This window comes from Ictidomys tridecemlineatus, chromosome 11 (genome assembly GCF_052094955.1).
Source record: "Ictidomys tridecemlineatus isolate mIctTri1 chromosome 11, mIctTri1.hap1, whole genome shotgun sequence".
Lineage (NCBI taxonomy): Eukaryota > Metazoa > Chordata > Mammalia > Rodentia > Sciuridae > Ictidomys > Ictidomys tridecemlineatus.
The window spans coordinates 47,211,399-47,232,621 of NC_135487.1; the positions used below are offsets into that span (position 1 = coordinate 47,211,399).

A 21,223-nucleotide genomic window follows, 5' to 3' on the forward strand; every position below is an offset into this window, starting at 1 on the left:
CATATAGGATAAGGTGGGAGGGCCCCAGTAGATTCACCAAACACGGTACATTTAGATCATGTAATACAAAGTCACTACTAGATAAATCTTCCTAAGACAAATACTGTCACAACAGAAAGTTTCCTACAGTACACATCAGAGGTCCCTTATGCTCCTTTGTCCAGTTTAACACCACCACAGCCATGTCCATGTGACCGTCACGGATCTATTTGGATGGCTTAGCTCTTAACAAAGATGACCCATGGAAGTTGGATCACATTTGTGGGAATTTTATCCCTTGATGTGTTTAACAAGGGGAACAAGAAGTTATGAGCAGTTTTCTGGGAAACAGAAAATTAAAGTAAGAGAAGCAGATCATGTCAATAAGGACGGAAGTCTGTGTTGTTAGAAAGTCTAAATCCTTTTTGTCTTTTAGATGTGTGTACTAGCAGTAGTACCAAAAAAAATATAAGCCTTTCATAAATATTTGTTAAGAATTCTGGAATTATTTTAAGCAATCGTCTAGAGATTCTAGACTAGACAAAGCATTTGAAATAAATCCTTGCAGTTTGTGGTATAAAAAGTGAATTACAGGACACCAGAAAATAAAATGTACCTTCAGATTTATGAGCTGAGACACCAAAGCCACTCACTAGAGACACTCTTAAGTATAAACATACCATCCAACAAGAAAACTCTCATGTATCCTTTGTGGAAAGGATAGCAGAATGAAGTGTGGCACCTGAGGTCCCTGTGGGCTATCTTCAGTTATACCAGGTCAGACAATTTGTGCCTGACAGAAGGCATCTAGGAAGGGAAGACAACCAATGTGAAGATTTTAAGCACATTTTGGGCATCATAAATATTCCAGATACTCCACTGGGCCTATAAGGGCAACTTGGTCCAAATGGTTTTCCACCTTCCTCCTGGAGAACCCACCAGTTCCTCCTATAAGGACTTCTCTTCCGTGTAAAGGCCCAGAACCAGTTGATGACATTCAAGAGTGTAACAGCATGGAAAGAAAGTCTGTAAATGAACTGTGTTCCTCCCTTTCCTCCCTAATTTCTTTCTCCCTGTGCTCTAAAGATCAGGGTATCTCCTTCTAACCCCAGAGCTTGTGTTTAATGTAGAAAGAATACCTGGCAAATGTCCTATGTGTTCTAATGCATAGATGGAAGGAGAGAACAGCTCATGCAAGCACTGATTTGACATTGATGAACCCCAGCAGGCATTGGGAGCCAGTCCCCCACCACCCTTTAGACTGTCTAAAATGCCCTCGCTAGCCGGAGCCCTATGCTAGCTACAGCGTTCGCACATTTCTTGTTAATCAGCTGCCTAGGCTCGAGACTGTGTGTTTTGGTGTTGTTTGTGTGTGCAATCTCGTGCTGCTTCCTGAACGCATGTGTCCCTTCCCTTCACAGCCTACTCGACACCCAGCACCTCCCCCGCAAACCGATTCGTCAGTGTTGGACCACGGGATCCAAGCTTTGTAAATATCCCTCAACAGACACAGGTGGGCCGCTCTCATCTTTTCTGTATGTGGTGCAGCTTGTATTATTCATCAGGTGCATTTTAACTTGTCTTCTGGCACACCGGGCTGCACGTCCCAGCCCCACTTCAGCCCCTCTCCCTCTAACCCCACCCCTCCCAGCCCTCCAGCCATGGTTCCCTGTGTTCTCAGGAATCCTAGAAAATGTGCCTGCAGGTTTCGCTTGTGGTATTCAGGGTGTACAAGAGGAGGGTGTCAGTGCCATGACGGCCCTTGCCGGTGCCCCCCCCCCCGCCCCCATCAAAGAATTCATGGCTCTCTAAATGCAAGCAGACAGAAGTGGGCTCTACAGAATCTGGTTGCAGAGACATCCGAGTGCATGCTGGAAGTAGGGGGACCAGCCATTCCTCTGTATTCAGTATAGGGTCCCCAGGAACCTGGCAAGCTTTCTAAATGAAAGAGGAGACAGGCTTGATGAGCCATATGAAGTTGCTGGTGTTGGTCCAGAAATTAGCGTTTGGAATAGTGGCTGCTGGCCCTGGGGTGCAGGGAGCGGGGCAGGGAGGACATAGTGTCATTCTGGAGGGAAGCAATTGAGAGAGGCATGTGCATGAGGTCCAGAGTTTGTCTGTCAGTAGACAGGTGTGTTTGGGAGTGGTACAGGTAAAAGTGAAGAATTCCTTTTAAAAAGTTTTGGAATGGCTGCTGTGAATTTGGAAGCAATGGTCATTTTTGAGTTCCAGGACATGTTTGTAGTTTTGTGAAATATAATTAGATTCAAGTTTTAAAAAGAAGCTACACTGATTTCCTAATTAGAATGTGACCATATATTATCATAGCTGACTCAAGGAAAGTATTGTCTCTGTAAGGCTCTTCATGTGGTGTTTGAAATATTATCTGAGCAATTTTGTGCATGTGCCTGGGTATGTGAGCCCCAGATGCCTAATTTGTAACTGTTCATCTGTTTGCAAAATTATAGCCAGGTGCTTATGACCATAATAGATTTGCCTTTCTGGGTCCATTTGCTCCCTGTCTATAGGACTTTGGTTTATCGTTGTGTCAACAGAACAGATTCAACTTCATGGCCTCTGAAGCCCTCCTTCCATCTAAGCAGGCCCATGGAAGTATAGCACCAGCCAAAAGGGAGAGCTGGAGGAAGTGGGGGAGGTTAACGCTTGAATTTCCCGCCTCTGTTGTTTCTTCCGATACTGGCTTGCACATGGTTTCTGGGATTAAAGTCTCCTATTCGGTACCTCCCATAAAACTCTTTCAGTTATTTGCTTACCTCCCCAAACCTTCAAATACTCAAATGTTTTCCTGGTGAATTTGAAGTTAAATGTTTACCTTGAAAACTTTTTAAAATAGAACATACTTTGACTTAGTGCTATTGGCTATGTGTTTTCAAGTGCAGGAGAGGTGAAGAATTGTGGCCAGTGACTCTCTGTTGGATGAATACTTCCTTTTCTCAGAGCATTAGTGTATTCAGGTTACTTCATTAAAAACCCTAAAAATACAGCTTTGAAATGTCCTGTCTATATTTTACATAGTAACTTTTATATACACTTTGATTCACAGCACTGAAGTAGTATCCTTTGTTCCATTCAATTTATTTCTAATTAAAATGTGATATATTCCAATATCACTTTGTTTCTCAAATGCCTTATTTAACCCTGAGACTGAGTCTGTGTGATGCTGACCACAAAAATTCAATTCTTAAAAATCCAGATTTTCCACGCATCTGGATGAATGATATCATAGAGACCCAATATTGGCATCTGGCTGAATTTTTTGGTTTCCGTTAAATATTTGGCTTCAGGAGGACAATAGCTTAAATGCTTCTTACCACAGTGACACCTGCCACATTTGGCTTGAAGAAAGACATTCCCAAATGTCTTATAAGATATTATGCTAATGGAATGGTCATTTTCCCATAGATATAGATACGATACGTCTTGCGGTAAAAATTGTGTGCTCTACATATTTTAATTTTTAAGATGTATTAACACTTTTTTTAAAAAAAGAAACTATTTTTTGGAACTATTTAGTGTTAGATACTTGTGTATAGAGAAATAATAAAATAGTAAATACAAGCTACCTTTCAGGAGGACATTAGTTCCAAGAAGGAACTCTTTTTCACAGGAATTTTTAAAAACAAAATTTGAACATGACCTGCAGATTAGTAATTTCCTAGGCATGCTGTGTTTTTGCTGTACTGATACTTTTGTTAGAAGGCACGAAATTTTTATTAATTGAAACACAGGGGAGTTTTCTGGGAAAGCAAAATTTATCTTCCTAACTCTGGAGCAGTAAAAATTGGAGATACTTGAGCTTTCTAAATGCAGAAGAGGTATTCTTCACTTTAGTCCATAAAGAGATGCAAGACAAAATGGCCTTTCTTTCTCCCAAAGACCAGTTCCCAGCGGAGAGCTCTTAAAATGCCTAAAGCATCATTCTATGTAAGACATATTCTGTACTGTTTTTTTTCCCCCCCTATAAGGGGGAACTTAGTGCAGAGACATTGTAAGCAGGCTTTTAGTTAATATTAAGGCCTTTCTTAAGAACAAGTGTATTTGATTGTATGTTATATTTACTGATCATTTTCTGTGTACTAAATGTTTTAGGTTCACTATCCAACAAATCTTTATAGCCACCCAATAGGATAGATTACCTCCACTTTATATTTTTATATATATATAAATATATGGAAACCTCTTCTTCAAGAGATTGTTGATTTTCCCAAGGACATAAGTAGCGAAACAAAAATTTGCACCCAGTTTTATCCGACTCCAAGTCCTATGCTCTCACCACTGTACAACACTGCCTCACAAGCTTGGAAGCACTTTTCCCTGGAGATATTCAAACAGAGACTGACACTCAATTCTCAGGAAAACTACTGGCATGTTCTCTGCTTTTATATCTGAAACCACATCAAAATCTCATTATTAGTATGTACCCAAAAGAATTGAAAGCAATGTTTCAAAGAGATATTTGTACAATCACATTTTTTGCAACATTATTCACAGTATGGAAAAGATAAAATCAACCTAAGTGTTCCATCAACAGATGAATGGATAATTAAAATATGGTTTATATATGACATGGAATAATATTCATTCTTAAAAAGGAAGGAAATACTGACATACGCCACAAGGTGAATCTTGAAGACATTTATTTCATTTACAATAGAAATAAACCAGTCTCAAAAAGATACATGCTAGGGGTTGGGGACATAGCTCAGTTGGCAGAATGCTTGCTTTGCATGCACAAGGACCTGGGTTCAATCCCCAGTCACACAAAGAAAAGAAAAAGATATGTGCTCTATGGTCTTACTTACCTGAGGTACCTCAAGTGGTCAACTAATAGATACAGTGAGTATAGTGGTAGTTGCTAGTGGCTGAGGGATGGGTGAATGGGGAGTTAGCATTTGAAGACTGGGGTTTGCATTTTATGAGATAAGATGGCAATGGCTGCATTGCAGTGTGAAAGTGACCCAAACCACTAAACCACACACGTAAAAATGGTCTCGATGGTAAAGCTTGGATATATTTCACCACCATTTTTTTAAAGTAATGATTAGATCAATTCTAAAGGTCCCCCTACCTCTAAAGAGTCTGAAATAATGCAAAACAGTTGATGACTGAGAAAAGTGCAAATTCTCACACCTGGCACAGAGTGGCTACTCTGCACACATCAACTGAATCTTAACGATTTACAAGAAAGTTTAAAAATGGTGAGTTTTTCTTATTACAGTCCTGAAACATGTTAATTCTGGAAAATACAGATGAGAAAAATAATAAAAATCACCTGTAGTCCTACTGTTATCATTTCTATATAAATCCATTCTAACCCTTTCTATGCATACAAATAATATTGCAAAAATGAGATCCTAGTATATACACTGTTCGGTAGCCTGCTGTTTCTTCCCCTTAACAATATATTATGGCCTTCTTTCCATGTAAATTGGAAAAATTGAATATTGGCTTTTATTGCACCTATTCATCATCTGTAATGATTGGTGGGGAAAGATAACATGGATAATTGAAAGCCATTTTTTCTCCTCCTTCTCTTGCAGTTTATTTTTTTCTCCAGAGAATTCCTCCCTCACTGGGGTAGCGTCACCTGCCCTCGCTTTGCCTTGAGCTGCGTTCCTGTCACACTGCTGCCAGTGGCACTGCTCATCTTACCCTGGCCTTGGCTGGGGTGGGGCATCCCTGGCAAGGCCTCTGTCCCATTTGTTGCCTGGCTTGTTCGCCACCTCTGCTCTTTAACTGCCTTTCACCTTCCTCCTCCACCTCCATGTTGAAGCTCCTCACCAACAGGACAGGCAGCTACCTCCCTCCCTGCGGCCTTCCAAGCACCACCAATCCTGAGAAACCGACCGTTTTCTCCATGACGGTTGATACTAACACCACAAAGAGTATGGCCATGAAAGTGTTTCTATAACTTTGGACACTATTAATACACCCTGCCTTGTCCACCGAGGGATCGGGTGCAATAACAGAGAACACGCCACGGTCTCAAACAGAAAGCCAGTGGCCATTCCCATTGCATCCCATAATATAATCTGATCTCTGAAAACAAGAGCCGTTAAGAAGAGACATTTTTTTTATTTAGAGAAAAAAATGTTAGGATTTCATCATCAGGTAATAAACAGAAATACCAGTTCCCACACAGGAGGACCAAGCAAAGAACTCATTTTGATTCAGGTTCTACTTTAATCAGAATGCTCAAATAAAATGCTTAACCTGCAGAACTCCAATGAGGACTAATTCTTTAAAATGAAAAATGAGTGCAAACAATATTAAAAACAGGCATTTCCTCCCTAACACCCAAATCTATCACTGTTCTGCATCAACAGAATTGTGGTATCTGAAATGCTATTTAAAACCAAATTACCATTTGGGCTATTAGAAGAATCGCTCCGTGTGGCATGGGCCTGATTTGTTGACAAAAAGGCACAGGTGCTGTAACCTTTGCTTAATAAATCATGTAGCCGCCTGACTCACCAGTCCTGTGACTGCCTTTGCCTCCTGAAATTTACAAATGTATGAACAACCTCACACTTCAGTGTCCTGGGAATCCACTGATCTGAGAGGTCCCCTCAGCGCTAAATTATGCAGGTAGCAGCCTTTTGCTTTGCCCGTTGCTCCTAGCACCCATCATACCACCTTGGACAGAGGTACCCAAGGAATGTGAGGAGGTGGAGAGGTGAAGTTCATCTCCTTCTGTTGCCGTTCTATGTGCCATGTTTCCCCAAACCTGAAACCTAAGCTAGGGAGATCTGCAGAACTCTTCTGGGAACTCCTTTCTTTAATCACCTAATGTTTATTCATTGCTTACTGTGTCCCCAACACCTACAAAATGCAGGGAATCACAACTCCCCTCAAGTTGTGCAGAGCCTAGTGAAGGAAACAGATGTAAAGAAACCACAGTACTGACAACACTGTTAATTGTACAGTGTGATACCAACACTACAGGGATTTGCCCAAGAGGCTTTCCAAAGAACAGAAAGGGCAAAAGAGCTCAGAGAGCTTTTTCTGCCCCTGTCTAAGTTTGGTCTGCTGATATGGTTCTTGTCCATTATATCTTTTAAATCCCCTGCTTTTAATTCTTGCCATTCAGTCATGAAACGTTAGTCCAGGCTAAGAAAAGAAATAAGTTCAATTGTGTCTTCTCTGGACCAAGCAGATAAAACCAGAATCCTTTTCTACTGCAGACATTTCAGCCAGGAACTCTCTCTCACCCCTCTTTTGCGAGAAAGGCCCCATGGGTGCCACATCCTCACCCCCCACACCATGCTCACCTGAGATCACGTCTCAGCTGAAGCCTCTGCGTCTCCCACCCTCCCTAAGCCCCCTTCCTGTGGGAGGTTAGGTACCACCACACAGATCTGCAAGGATCAGCTGGACAAAACCAAGAAACTCAGATTTCCTTAGAGATTTCCCCATTCAGCCCCACCATCTAGTTAGAATTGAATTTGTTCATTTCAGTTACAAGCCCACACAGCTGAAAGATCCTCCAGGATTGGAGAGGAGGAGCAGATACAATCCCATTTGCTCTTAACTGTGAGAAAATTTGAAACCTTAGTGGCCAAGTTGGTATTCTGTATTAAGTGTCCGTGTGTGCCAGGTTCCATGCCCATGTCCGTGCTCATTTTACAGATAAGGAAACTTTTAAGTTCTGGAAAAGTGAATTTGTCCCATGATAACCAAGGTCACTGAGACTCGAACCAGTCTGTCTCCAAAACTCTCTTTCCCAAATACCCATCTGCGTCCTTCTTGTTTACTGTGAAAGATGACTGACCATTTTCTCTTTAAGATGGTCTGAGATAGACAGCAACTCAGGAGGCTGAGGTAGGTGGAACCCAAGTTCCAGCAACCAAATTTTTAAAAGGGCTGGGGGTGTGGCTCAGTGGTAGAGTACCTCTGGGTTTCATCACCAATACCAAAAACAAACAAACAAAAAGAGATGGTCTGAGAATGACTCTTCCATCGAGGAATCCGGCCATTGAAATTAGGCCCAATACTCCCTGCGTCCAGTGGCAATGATACTAAACTTGATTCTTTTTTTTTAAGAGCTGCCTCAGTTTCCTATCAGTCCATACATCTGTCAAATCAAGGCTGAACTTATCCTCTCATCTTTCTTGGGAAAAAGACCTTTGCTAATGACATTAGTCTGCATCTGTGAGAACAGCTCACCTCTGTCCGAGACCAAATAGCACAGCTACTGAGAACACGGGATTTATTTTCAGATCTTGATAGAGGCTTTATTCCATGACTTAGAAACAGGATGATGTGTATTTTATTTTTCTTGTTGTCTTTGATGGTGGTGTTTTGGTTTGTTTTTTGTTGTTGTTTTGTTTTGTTTCTTGGTAATTTAAATTTTCTAGCCTAGTTTCTTAACTGTGAAACAGTGTTCAATAAATACACAATTATTACACATACACACATACATACACACCTCATATGTTTGTTTTGAGACTTAAATTCTGTTAGTATAGAAAAAAGTAAATACTTAGTACCTGTTAAACATTCAGTGAATGATAGTTTCTTCTTCTTTTTTTTTTTAATTTTTTTTTTCTGTGTGTCTCTGTGTGTGGTGAACCCAGGGCTTCACATGTGCTAGTTTCAATTATTATATTGAGTAGATATTTTCTGGATCACAGAATATTTTCTCATTTGGCCTTAATGGGTAGAAATATGATTGTTATCCCCATCATGCAGGGAGAGGGCGGGGGAAGCAAAGTTGAAAGAGGAAAAATGGCTTCCGCAGACCGCATAGCCATGGGGTGGTAGAGCCAGAACACAAACCCACTTCTGGTTTCTGATTCCATGTGTCCTGTCAGAAAAGGACTTCTGTGAGCTTTCCAGCACATCATGGGCAGAACCTACTTACTGTCTAAAGCAACCCCCTAGCAAATTAGGTCAAAACCTCTCAAGTTCTTAACCCTGTGAATTGTCCCTTTGAGTGTTTGCATTGAAGATACCCCAAACACCTGGTGAAGTTGGGCACATCTGTCTTTCCGTACTGACAGCAGCCAAGGGCAGCACTTCTCCCCTTAAGCTAAATGCACCCCAAGGAAGAAGAATCTTCCCAAGGGGGTTGGCATCTCTGGGAGTGGTAAGGACTGGCTAGAAGTGCCCCCAGAATCTGACGGGAAAGGGAACTTCTGTGGAGGTGGTGCCTGGTTATCTTTGTGGTTGAACAGTGAGCCACACTGTGCAGGGATGAGCTGCTCATGCAGTCTGCTTCCCTCGCTCCTGCTACTGCCCAAGGAGCAAAGCCTACAGCTTCCCCGTCTCCCACACCAACCTGAGTGCTGCACATGCCCCCGTGGCTGACTCACTGGCAAGCTAGGAGACACTCTTAAAATAAGACTTTCAATAAACAGAACCTTTGTTTTTCAAGTTTTAATTTGGCAGCAATGTTCTAGACGTGCTAGGCAAGTGTTCTCCCGTGGAGCTACACCCCAGCCCCTCTCTCTCAGTTCTTCTGTAATCCTGTTACCTTTGAACATATGCTTTGGTTTGGTTTTTAGCCTTTTTGTTTATAATCCAAAAAAAAAAGAAGAAGAAGAAGAAGAAGAAGGGGAAACCTCTTAGCTAAAGCAAATTAATGACTGGTATAAGAATTAAGGGACCTACTGTGGGATCTGGCCAATCAACTGGTCCTGGGATTATGGATGGTGGGGCAGGTAGAGAAAATGAAGTTGGGGAAAGGTAGAAGAAAGAAGCTGTGGGTCTTGTAGAGAACTGACAGGAGTTAGATCAGAGTGTGGTGACAGCCTTGCAGGGAACTCAGAAACGTAGTATTGACTGCAGGGTCCCCCGTTCAGATTTCTAACCTTCTGATCATCTTGATGATGATGCTTCTGATGTGTGGAAGTTTCAGGAGCATAAGGGAAATGTGCTTGATGCTCACAGTCTGATTTCTTTGGGGGACCAGGGGAAGAAGTCATTTGGAGGGGAATTGGGGAAAAGGGAATTGTGGAATAGGGTAGACCTGTTTTCACATCCTCGCATTGCCATTTGTCTGAGTGATCTTCTGTACATTCTCCTTTAAAATTCAGCTTCCTCATCTATGAAATGAAGACAATAATAGCATTTAACTCCTAGGAGAAAAACCAATTAAGTATGGCTTAAACCAATCAGGTTATTTTTCCAACATAATAAGAAATCTGTGAGTGCTTATTGGCACTGTTTCAGCTGCTACAGGATGCCAGCAGGAACCCACGCTCTTACTAACATTCTGCTCTATCATCCTTAGCATGTTATCTTTTCATTCACAGGCTTGGTTCCTCTGATTGCAAAATGGCTGCTGCAGCACCAGACCTCATACCCATATCATACCCCATTATTCCTCTAATATCAAGAAAAAGGCCCTCCTGTACTCCACCTCAGTAACCTGCTAACAAAATTCTACTTAGGTCTCATTGGCAAAAAAAAAAAAAAAAAAAACAGATCAGATTTTAATTGTTAGCTACAAAGGATTTGGAGAAAGCAGCACAAGTTTATTTTGATTGACTTAAATCATGACCCATTTACCCGATATTGGTCACACTTTCCTCCCTAAACAAAATCCTGCCAAGGAAGAAGGGGCAATAGATAATGAGCAGGCTAACAGGGTCTGCCATGTCCCTTTTTTCCACCCATGGTGAGTTCCATGCACGTTTCAATGTCCACAATTGCACTTGACCTTTCTCTCTGAATTCTTGTCTTCCCGTGGTGCCTGTCCTCCACACGCTCACCATGTCTAGGTGATGTAGGCTTGTGTGTATGAGTGAAGCATTACCTCTTTTCAGCCTTGTTTGCAGCCTAGATGGGGGCACAATTGCTGGGCTGTTGTGCACACAGGTTCCAGGAGAGGAGGTTGGGTCAACATGGGTGCTGGAAAGGCCGCGTTGGAGAACTGAGGCTCTGTGGCAGAGCGCACTGTGAAAGGGTGCCCTCTGCGCGCCCTCCTGGTGCCGATCCGACAGTCAGCCACAGGTTCTGGGGTTCTTTTCTTTGACTTGGAACCAGATGCTTCCTTTGCAAAAGAAAAGAGGCTGGTGTTGCTGAGCTGGAGTCAGTGGAGTCAGAGGACAGGAGCCGCCTGGCCTGAGGGTGCAGTGAGCACAGGTGGCCTTCTCTTGCCCTGGAGTCCTTGCTTGTGAACCCCGGGCCTAAGCAACTGGCTTGACCAAAGGTCCCCTGCTCTAAAGGACAGATGGTTTATATTTATGAAAGGCTCAGCCTCGGGGGTCCCTTTGGACACAGGCTTCCCAGGGCTTCTGATGAGCCTAAGACCCTGAAGGTCCCAGGGACACACACAGGGTCAAGGCCAGGGCCTGTTGTCTAAAATGAGATTCAGGGATGACCTCCTGTGATTTCTCGGTGACCCTCGACATCCCCTTTTCTTTTGCCCTCCTGTTAACTGTCCTGGTTGTTGACTGAGGATGTAGGCACATTTTTGATCGTTGGCCTCTCTGTTTGGGAAACACCTTTTGCCTTCCAGTGGGGTTCACTTAACATACACTCCATAGAACACTTCTCCCCAAAAAATATTTGCATAAGGATTTCTCCCAAGGTCTCACAGTGCTTCCTTAGAGCAGAGATGAAATAACTTAACACTCCTAATTGGTTCTCACTTTCCCGGAGCAGTGCACATTAACTGATGAATCACCAGAGCTCGTGAAAGTGGCTGGCTGCCTGCGTAAAGCCGGGACCTGGGTTAACACAGGCCGTCCCAGCCTTGTGTTCCTTGCCCTCGCGCCCTGCCTCCTCCCCAGAGTCTGGATGTGCCACGATGCAATGAGGTCAACCTCAGGCCCTCACAGTGCTGTCCTTCAAGGCCGACATAGGCTGCCCTCCCCAGTGGCCTTCCACAGTTGAGGGAAATTTAAAACCAGTTCTGTGGCCCACAGCATCTGCCCCTGTCATCATAGTCCCCCTTCCACTTGCAATGACCCTGGCTGTGCTTATATGTGTTATGGGGAAGGAATGGGACTAGGGAATGGAAGGACAATTCCTTGGAGAGGTCTAGTAAGGGAACTGGCTGTGATAGGGGCCTGTCATCTTGATCACGTGGGAAAAGCACTGGGATTAGAAGTCAGAATACCAGATTCCTAGCTCATCTTGCCCACTTGCTAGCTTTGTGATTGATCTTAGGAAGGAGGAAGAAGCCAGAATTTATTAAGCACCTTCTATATTCCTAGCACCTCACTAAGCTGGAAGGGGAATCATAGATGTGTTTAATCCACTCCCTCCATACATAGCTCACAGGCTTCTAGAGAGAAAAGCAAACAAGTACAGTGAGGGCAATAAGGGAGACCAGTGAACGGGTGTAATCTATATGTGGGTGAGAAGAGTAGCTCATTAACTGGGGAGAACCCTAAGATGGTGGAAGGTGTGCTACTGGAGAAGGCACATGAGCTGGTTTTCAAGGTGACAGATGTACTTGGTGGGGGACCCTTTCTTTCCCCCTGGGGAACAGCACCTGCAAAGGAACATTTGCAGAACTCTTCTCTGCTCCATGTGTTTGTCAGTGTTTTAAATGAATGGCAACAGACGTTGAGTGGTGGGTCTGAAGGTTAGACCAGGGTGCACCCATGAATATGTGCATGCCTGTATTCAGTGGTGAAGCACGTGGACTTTATTCTGTGGGAACCAAGGACAGGTGCAGGGCACAAGCAGGATCTCCATATGTGAAGACATCTTAACCTGGCACGGTGTTACACTTACCAGAGGTAGGATTTCACAGGGTGTAGAAGCAGTAAAGGTGTGTGGTCACGAAGTCCTGGGTGGTATGACCCAGTGGAGAAATTATAGGCTTTCAGGCAAGGCACATCCAAATTTGAAAAAACTTGAGGTCATTTGGACCCTTTCTGAACCTCAGATGTCACATTTCTAAAATTATAAATTAACTTCTGCATTCCACTTAGAGTTGTGTAAAGGTTCAATCGAGTTTAAGTGAAGCCCCAGCACCTTGTACTAGTATGTGGGATGCCATTGTGTGCTGCTGATTAATTTCTCCTCAAATCAAACTTATGTGAGCACTGGAGATAAGAAAGAGGTGCTTCCTTCATCTTCAAGACAAGCGTCCTATGACTGGGGGAGAAGAAACGGGGGACTGTTCATCTGAAAAGGACACCCCCTTCTTTTTTTAATATTTATTTTTTAGTTTTTTTTAGGTGGACATAATATTTTTATTTTATTTTTATATGGTGTTGAGGATCGAACCCAGTGCCAGGCAAGCACGCTACCACTTGAGCCACAACCCCAGCCCCTCCCCCAAACACTCCCTTCTTGAGCTGAGCCTCCTCTTGCTGCATCCCCCACGTCTGTTTTCCATACGTTGTGCCAGGAATTCTCTCATTAGCCACAATGAATGATATTTATTTATTAAGGTAATGCTTAGCATTCTCCCAAGGAGCAAGTTAAAGCTCAACTAACAGCAGTAGTTTCTCCACTTAAGGACAAACACACCAAGGAATGGCATACGGGGAGTCTCTGTGTGTAATTTCATATTAAAAAACAATTAAACATTATGCCTGCCTGGTGAGGGAGGAAGTGAACAAATCCCTGTGCAAAACCAAGCTCTGAACCTGGGAGCACAGTTTCTGAATGTTTATTTTGTCAGGTATACAACTGACATGATCGCCCTAATGGGGTGGTGATCCTCATTGAATTGCAGATCAGTGTGAGTGATGGAAATACCGCAGGGACCCAAATAAGTGGTGCATACCGTATCACTTAGGCTGCATCCTTCAGCCAAGTGGAAGTCAGCGGTTTCTTTCTCTCTCTCCCCTTTCCATCTCACGCACACCAACACACACCACGTGGGCAACTGCCTATTCCAGAAGCTCCGCGTGAAGCGCTGATTACCTACCTAGGGCCATGCTGGCTCACCTTTCCAGACTCCCTCCCCTTGGCCCTCTGATACCTGGGTGCACCCCCGCCCCACCTCCATTCTTATGGCAGATAATGATGCATCAGATCAGTCTGTCTTGCTGCTGCATCAAGACCCAGATCAATTTATTGACTCTGTCAGAGGGGCTGGGTACAGTAATTGTTACAAGAGAAGAATGGAAAGTGAGAACGTGTCCACATGAAAAATAAAAATGACATTTTGTTCTTTTCTGCCCCCGCCCCCCCCACCTCATAGATCTTTATGTGTTTACACAGCAGAGAGCACTTTACTTAAGTTAATCAGCTGCTTCCACATTATTAATTGTGACAGTTAGGGTGCTACATGACAGGAAGAGTATTATGGGAAGCATTGATCTCACTCTGATGGTGTGGGCCTGAGCAGGTTTTGCTATTCCTGTCCTTATCTCGCTGCTTTGGGGTCCCATCAAATCACATTTCCCTGATTGACAACCCAGAATGCCTCCCATCAATACAATTGATTTTGTGAAAAAGGACAGGAACGTTTTTCAGCTGGAGGTAGATGAATTATGGTGATGGTAAAGAAAGCATTTCAGAAATCTTTCAGTTTGGAAACCTAAATTGGGAGCTAAGGTATTGTTATCTTCCACACACAAACATAATCTGTAACCCCAGAAAAATGATATTAGGAGAAACTTACTACAAGTGAAAATAGATTTAGTCGCAGTGAGCAGTGAACCTGAGGATATAATAGCTGTTTTTAAAAGGCCACCTGCTAATTTTTTTGTGGAAAATTTTTGGTTAAGTGCACATCTTTGAAAGACATTTCATTAAAGTTCAACTTTCATGGCTTATACCTGTAGACCCTAACATAAATCCTATGTGAACGGACAAAACTGAGTGGGTGTCATTTGTGACCTGGAAATAAAAGGTCAGCCATTGAATTTATAGCTTTTTTAGTGAAAAGAACATAAAGATTCCTGCCAACTGGAGTCAATCCATATTTTAATGTTTCCTAGTTAAGATTATGAAATCAAGGGATTAGGATCATGCTGTTCAGTGAAGGTCAGAAATTAAATGTGATGGGCTAAGTGTCATTCCCATGGGGTAGAAGTTAATATTTCAGAAACCATTGCTACCCCTGGCAGTCCAAAAATGAATTGTCCATGATCATTAGCAAAGGTAAGGAGAATCCCACTATCATTACTAAATTTAATGATGATTATTATATTCATCAACTATATTATTAAATGACTCTGCTGTTCTCCTCTAATGTCCCCAAACAGTAATAGTGACTTGATTGCTATCAGATAATTCTCATATACAATCAAGAACAAGACTGAAGACCATGGATGAAGGCTGGGGAAAAGAAGTTGTGGCTATCTTATTGATAACAGTGATAACATAAAATTTTCTTCTAAGACTAAGAGTTGGGAGAAATACATATCTGGTATTCAGTATGATTCACCAGTACAAATTTTTTAAATATAAAAAAAAGAAGGAAAGCAATGTGTATTTCTCTTTCAGATTTGTATGCCCTAAAAGGAAAAAAAAGTTCATTTTTCCAGATCTTTTTCTTCCTCATATTTTTAGAGCTCTGGATTCCATCTACTGTGGATTTTTATGAAGGGGGAGAAAGACTCTTTAAATGTCATTATAGGATGACTCAGACACATGTACCCCATACTATTTTCAAATCCATTTTAAGATGCCAGTATTTTTTGAAGTTATAAGAATAATGTATGCTGAAGCTGGTAATTTCCTTAAAGATTATCTGCTCTGGACCCTGTCATCTTTCTGATATTGCTTTTAGTGCATTTTGGAATAAAGTTCTTATCACTTTGCTAAAGTAGCACCTCCAAATAAGTGCATGATTTCTATTACAAAAGTCTTCTATAAAAGCCCAGTACCCATTAAACTGATCCCAGTGCTTTGGAATCCTGAGGAACAAAAGCTTGATATTCAGATGTGCATAGACTACCACATGGTATCGAGTGTGTGTGCACGCATGTGTGTGTGTTTGTGAAAGGGAAGCCTGTGCTGCTGTCTCTTTGGTTGCACATTTTTTTTCCTGTCCTTCACAGTGCAGACAAAGGTTAAAATTCTCATCCACCTTCATGGGCAAGCACTTTAAAGTGCTTCTGCATGAGCCAGGGAGTAGGGAGGACCTTTGATTTAAAGTTCAACATTTACATTTGTAATTTTGACTAATTTCTGTGCTTGCATTAATTAAATTGAAATTGTTTAATTAGAATAAAACTAAAATTGATCATTAGGATTAATTTAACCTGATAGGCTTTGTGTGCCTTTCTAGACAAATATTATGAAATATAGTGATAATGAAGCAGTGAGAGATCTAATTTCACATCTTATAATGATTTTAATATCTGTCAATTGTTCTCTCTGGTATCTGGATAGTGCTGAATGCTACTCTTTGTTACATCATTACCATTCAGCTAGAGCCATGCTGCATCTCTTAGTTGGCCTCTACCCCAATATTTTTTTCTGTCAAAGTCTAAAGATGGACCAGATTCTCTTCACACTACCCTCCTAGTAGCATCATGGTTGCCCTTTCCCCTGCCCCACCATCTTCCAGGAAGACAATTTGCTTGGCTCATCCCCTGGGCTTTGCATCACAGTGACCTTTGTAAACCAAGAGCTGCTGGATGAAACTCCTTATGGAATTCACTAATGCTTCTCAGCCCTGGGGTCAATACTGTCAAATGTGGACTATCTCCTTGCACCCCTTTCTGGCTGCTTGGTTTGCATAGGAACCAACTACAGAATTAAGCCCCAGAGTAAGATGGGAAATTCTAACCACCTGCTAACTCTAAGCTAGGTTGAAAGAGAAGGCCACTCCTAATTTGCTTCAAAGAAATAGCTTGCTCTCTTCATCCACTCCCTTCCAGAGAACTCTATCAATCGAGCATGTTTCCAAATTTGGTGCCTTCTGTTACTTAAATAAAATTATAGAAGGATGAGACTACTGTTTTACCAAAAGATCCAGTATAAATTAAATAATATGAGATATGAATTACCTACCTACACATCAAGAAATGCAGAACATTTTTGAACTATCAAATATCAAATTATTTTGTCTTCAAAACAATTAGGATCCACATGGGTAAATTAAATCCTTAGGAAAATCTGCAAACCATTTGAGTTTCAAACACCTCCCATCCACCATTTTCCAGAGTTGTTTTAAAAATAGTTACTATTATTTGTTAAAATTATTTGTTGCTATTATTTGTTATTAATAACTATTTTGGCAGTTATGCTTGATTTGTTTCCTAACAGTAACCCTTAATGACAGGGATCCAAAGAGCAGTGGAGAATGAACCAAAATTATTTCAATATTTATGAAAGAGAAATATTAACAAAAAAACATTTGGGATTTGACCAATGTAGAGAATATGTTACCTGCAAATTATCTTATTTTTGTAGATTGGTCAATCGGTCCTGGGTAAAGACTGAGAAACTGAGACTGAGACTAAGAGCTGTGAGTCCTGATTTTGCCCAATCACCATATCTAAACTGATGCCCCCAAAAGAATCCAGTGTCACTGCTTCTCAGCACATCATCTAATCAGTCCCACTTTTATTCATGTTTTTTTCCACAGAAGAAACTCCTCATGTTCATAGAAAGGATTTGATTTGGAAGCATATTTGCCTATAATTTGGTTTTAAGAACCCCTGGATGTTTTCAGCCTTTGAACTAGACTGAGTTCAGGGAATGGGGGGGATGGGGGGGGGGAAGGAATCGAATCCCAGCATAGAGCCAGTATGCTTTGTGCTGTTATTATACTAAGATAAGAAAAGTCCCTGAGCTGGCATATAAAGATGAGATTTCTGTCTTCCCCAAGGCAGAAAGGAATCCTTCCCTTCACTTCAAAAACAAAGCATCAGCTCTGGCCTCCTGGAACTGATTTTTGTCACAAGATAGAACACTTTTATATATTGTTTCATTTCCTCCTCTCCACCACCAAGCTAGGATGTTGGTCTTAATCCCTTCTCAACAGAGGTGCAAACTGAGATCTAGATTCACCGTGGACTCTGAGCCCTTCCACCCTCAGCTGTGTGGCTCTTCTCTGAACCTCATAGCAGCGTTTATTTTCCAGCCATTTATTGAAGTCATCTCATATCACTCTGTGGAATGCAGCTGCTGAACCTGAGAACTGGGAGCTCTACAACCTAAGGGGTTGGCCTTGGCGGAGGATGCTCAAGTGCAGGGCAGAGCTGCTCTGGTACAAAGAGATGCTTCAGATGTAAAAACCAGGGTTCCCCTTAGGCACTGCCCTAAGGGAACAATTACTGTTAGCTTGGCCAGTTTGTCAGTGATGTATCCAGTCTTGCTTGATAAACTCAGATTCAGAAAGAAGCTGAGAGACAGAGTCCATTGTCTTTTTTTTTTTTTTTTTTTTCCTACTGCCTTTCCATTACCATGGCTAGCTTCTCTGAACTTCTGGACCCTTGCTTAGTGATGAGATTGATTCTCAGCCTCAACCTACAAGGAAATGAGCTTTACCCAGATTACTTCCCTTTGGGTGCCCAGAATCCCTCCTTTGGCTTATCCCGTTTCTAGACCCAAAACAACCATTTCTTCCTCTCTGGCCCACCTTTATTAACTGGACAATCCTGAGCTCTCTTTGACCTCACAAATCTCTGAGGGTTTTGGTAAACATACCATGGAATCGCTTTGGGGCTGGGAGCATTTCTCTTCATAGCTCTTTTCAATTTCATTTTAAAGGCAGAAAAAGAGTTTAGCAAACCCTGGTTTTTACATCTGAAGAAAATAAATGTGCATTGGCCACATCCATGAAGAGATGAAAATAACTGAAGTAAAACTTGAAATCACACTGGCTATGGAAGTCTAGAATATACCTCTAGAATCCATGGCTCACCTTTTAAGTATAATGTTAACTCAAAAGCTTTACAGGGAAAATTGAGAAGATCCAGTTCTGTTGGCTCCTGCCCTGTTTTCTCTTTGCTTGCCTCTGTGGTAGATCTGAAGAAACATTTAATACCAACTAGAGCTCCATGCAGCGCAGCCTCTGAGGGGTCTGCAATGCCTGAGAAAGCAGTCCGGATTCCAACTGTAAAACATTCCTTCACCAAGCCTTGGAAACTGGCAAACTGCGCCGGCAGAGTTCAGAGGGAGCACATGTAAATGAGGCTCAGTTATAAACTCCTGAGGAGTGTTTTATTTAGTTTAAACCTGAACTTGAACTCGTAAACGTGTTCCTGGAGAACAATACAAAAAGGCTGATGCAGTCAAACAGGAAGTCATATTTTAGCTCAGATGATTCACTTCTTTAACAGAAAAGAAAAATCTCGAAGTGTTTTTTAATTGAACTGTCTCCTAGAAGAGCACAAGTTGGCATGTCTGCAGGATGTTTGTGATTGCCGAATCAGAATGAAAGTGAATCTATATCATTTGAACCTGCCACATTCTGGCAAAATAAATAATAGGATCTCCTATCCATATGGTCATTTAACAAGGGGAAAAGATCATGAAGAATTTATAAACATATGACTGTCATGTAATTCCTAATTGGTTTTATTAAATGATAATAAAGTGACTGTAGAAGTGTAGGGCTATTCCACACTAACACTGTGGTGTGTGTGTGTGTGTGTGTGTGTGTGTGTGTGTGTGTGTGTGTGTGTTCTGAGTGGATTCCTATATCTCAGTTACTGATAGAGCACTAACCAAATGGAATTTATCAAAAACCAAGAGAGAACAAATTTGCTTGTATGCTTGATTTTAGAAAACACATTCTTGAATCTGTCTTCAACAATTTTTGCTTGCATGATCTCCTCCATCTCAAAAGTCATTACTAAAAAGGTAAAAAATAAATTAAATTTTCTGTGTTAGAATGATATTACCTCTCTCCAAGAAGCAAATCCCTTCCAGGAAAGCCAAGTGGCTGTACCAATCACATATGTTACATATGTGTCCAAATCACTGGTAAGACCCTTCAAGAGACTGTGGGTGCAGGTTTGCAAGAACTTCACCTTGCACCCACCCATCTCCATCGAGATACCGCCCACTTACATCCTGGAGATACTTAGAAAGAATCTAATTCTTTGTAATAATGAATATTGCTTGGTTGTAAATTTAATCTTCAAATTTAGAAGGAAATAAATTCAAACATAAAAAGCATTTGCTATTTCAGCATTAAAAACAAAAAAAAATACCGTCATTTGAAACTGCATCTCTCCCATGTAAGTTTGTTTTGCAAGTCACTTCTTAACAAAGACAAGTCTTGTTGTTAAAACCTAAATCCTACCACATTTTCAGGAGGAGGAGGAAAGCATTGTTCACCAGTTCCTGGATTGGGCTTTCAGGGACGCACTACGGAAAAATCGTGGCTCAGATGAAACCCTGACCTCCAGCCCCCCATCCAGATAACAGTGGTGCTTCCCATATGATGCTACTTACTTCTATTTTAGGCTAATATTTCAAAGCCATTTTGCATTTTATTTCCTCCCTCAGATGCTGTATAACTGGTATGATACTGAGGCCTGGTGTGCAGAGAAGTTAAATTGGACCCCTAGTGCAGGGTTTAGGTCTCTGAGCCCATGATCGGACTTTTCCCTTGGTCATGCTCACTCTAACCTCAGTGAGGGATATGCCCAGTTTCACCCCAGTTGGCGACACATCTAACACTGAGAATGAGTCACAGACAACCAAGAATCTAAAGCAAGGTGAAGAAAGGTAAAGGAACGGAATCTGTGTCGTACAACCAGAGAGGTCTCAGGAGGTGCTGGGCCCCACAGCACCAGGATCTGGGCTGGGGTTGGTCCAGCACCCATGCCCGGCAGTCCAGCCCTCGGTCGCACCTCACTGTCCCCCACTCTCTGTTCTCATGGATCTGATCACTGCCGTGCTACAGCTTCCTCCACGTTCTGCCAGGTTCCGCCTCCCAGCCTAACTTCCATGGCTCACTATGGAAGCCTCTTCCGGCTGCTCAGGGAGGTGGCTGTGGCTGGCAGCTCCATTTCTCCTTCTCTGCCTTCTCCTTGCCGTGAGTGGACCAGGAAGGACTGTCGGTTTGGGACACCCCTCATTCTCATGGGCAGCTCAGCCACAGGTGTGGAGGGCAGGAGAGACTTGGAGGAGGAAGGAAAGGGAGGGACAGGGACAGGGCACAGAGAAGGGTTAAAGTACAGAAGAAGCAAAGACCTTTGTGTGGGGCCAGGGGTGTGGGGGTGGGGGCGGTGCGCAGTGGGGTGAAGAAGCCCAAAGGGGCAGAAGCTGCCCAGCGTTTGGAAGGTCTCCCCGGCTGGAAAGGTTAGCCTGGGAATCTGTTTCTGGCAAGGGAGCGGCTCTTCTGGAATTCTATTACAGGGTGTCTCTTGGAGAATTTCTGAAGCCACTGGACTTTCCA

General features: G+C 42.3%; 1 protein-coding gene across 6 annotated transcripts in view; it reads left to right on the plus strand.

Moving 5' to 3' along the window:
• The window catches only part of Nfia (nuclear factor I A), a 561,296-nt gene that overhangs the window by 524,359 nt on the left and 15,714 nt on the right, over positions 1-21,223 (plus strand). For 4 of the 6 annotated variants that reach the window (XM_021726814.3, XM_040288754.2, XM_040288756.2 and 1 more), the window contains exon 10: positions 1,401-1,492. The exons of the other annotated variants lie outside the window; for them this stretch is intronic. In XM_021726814.3, the coding sequence (XP_021582489.1) occupies positions 1,401-1,492 (92 nt within the window). The remainder of the gene's footprint in view (positions 1-1,400; positions 1,493-21,223) is intronic. 6 annotated transcript variants of the gene reach the window in all.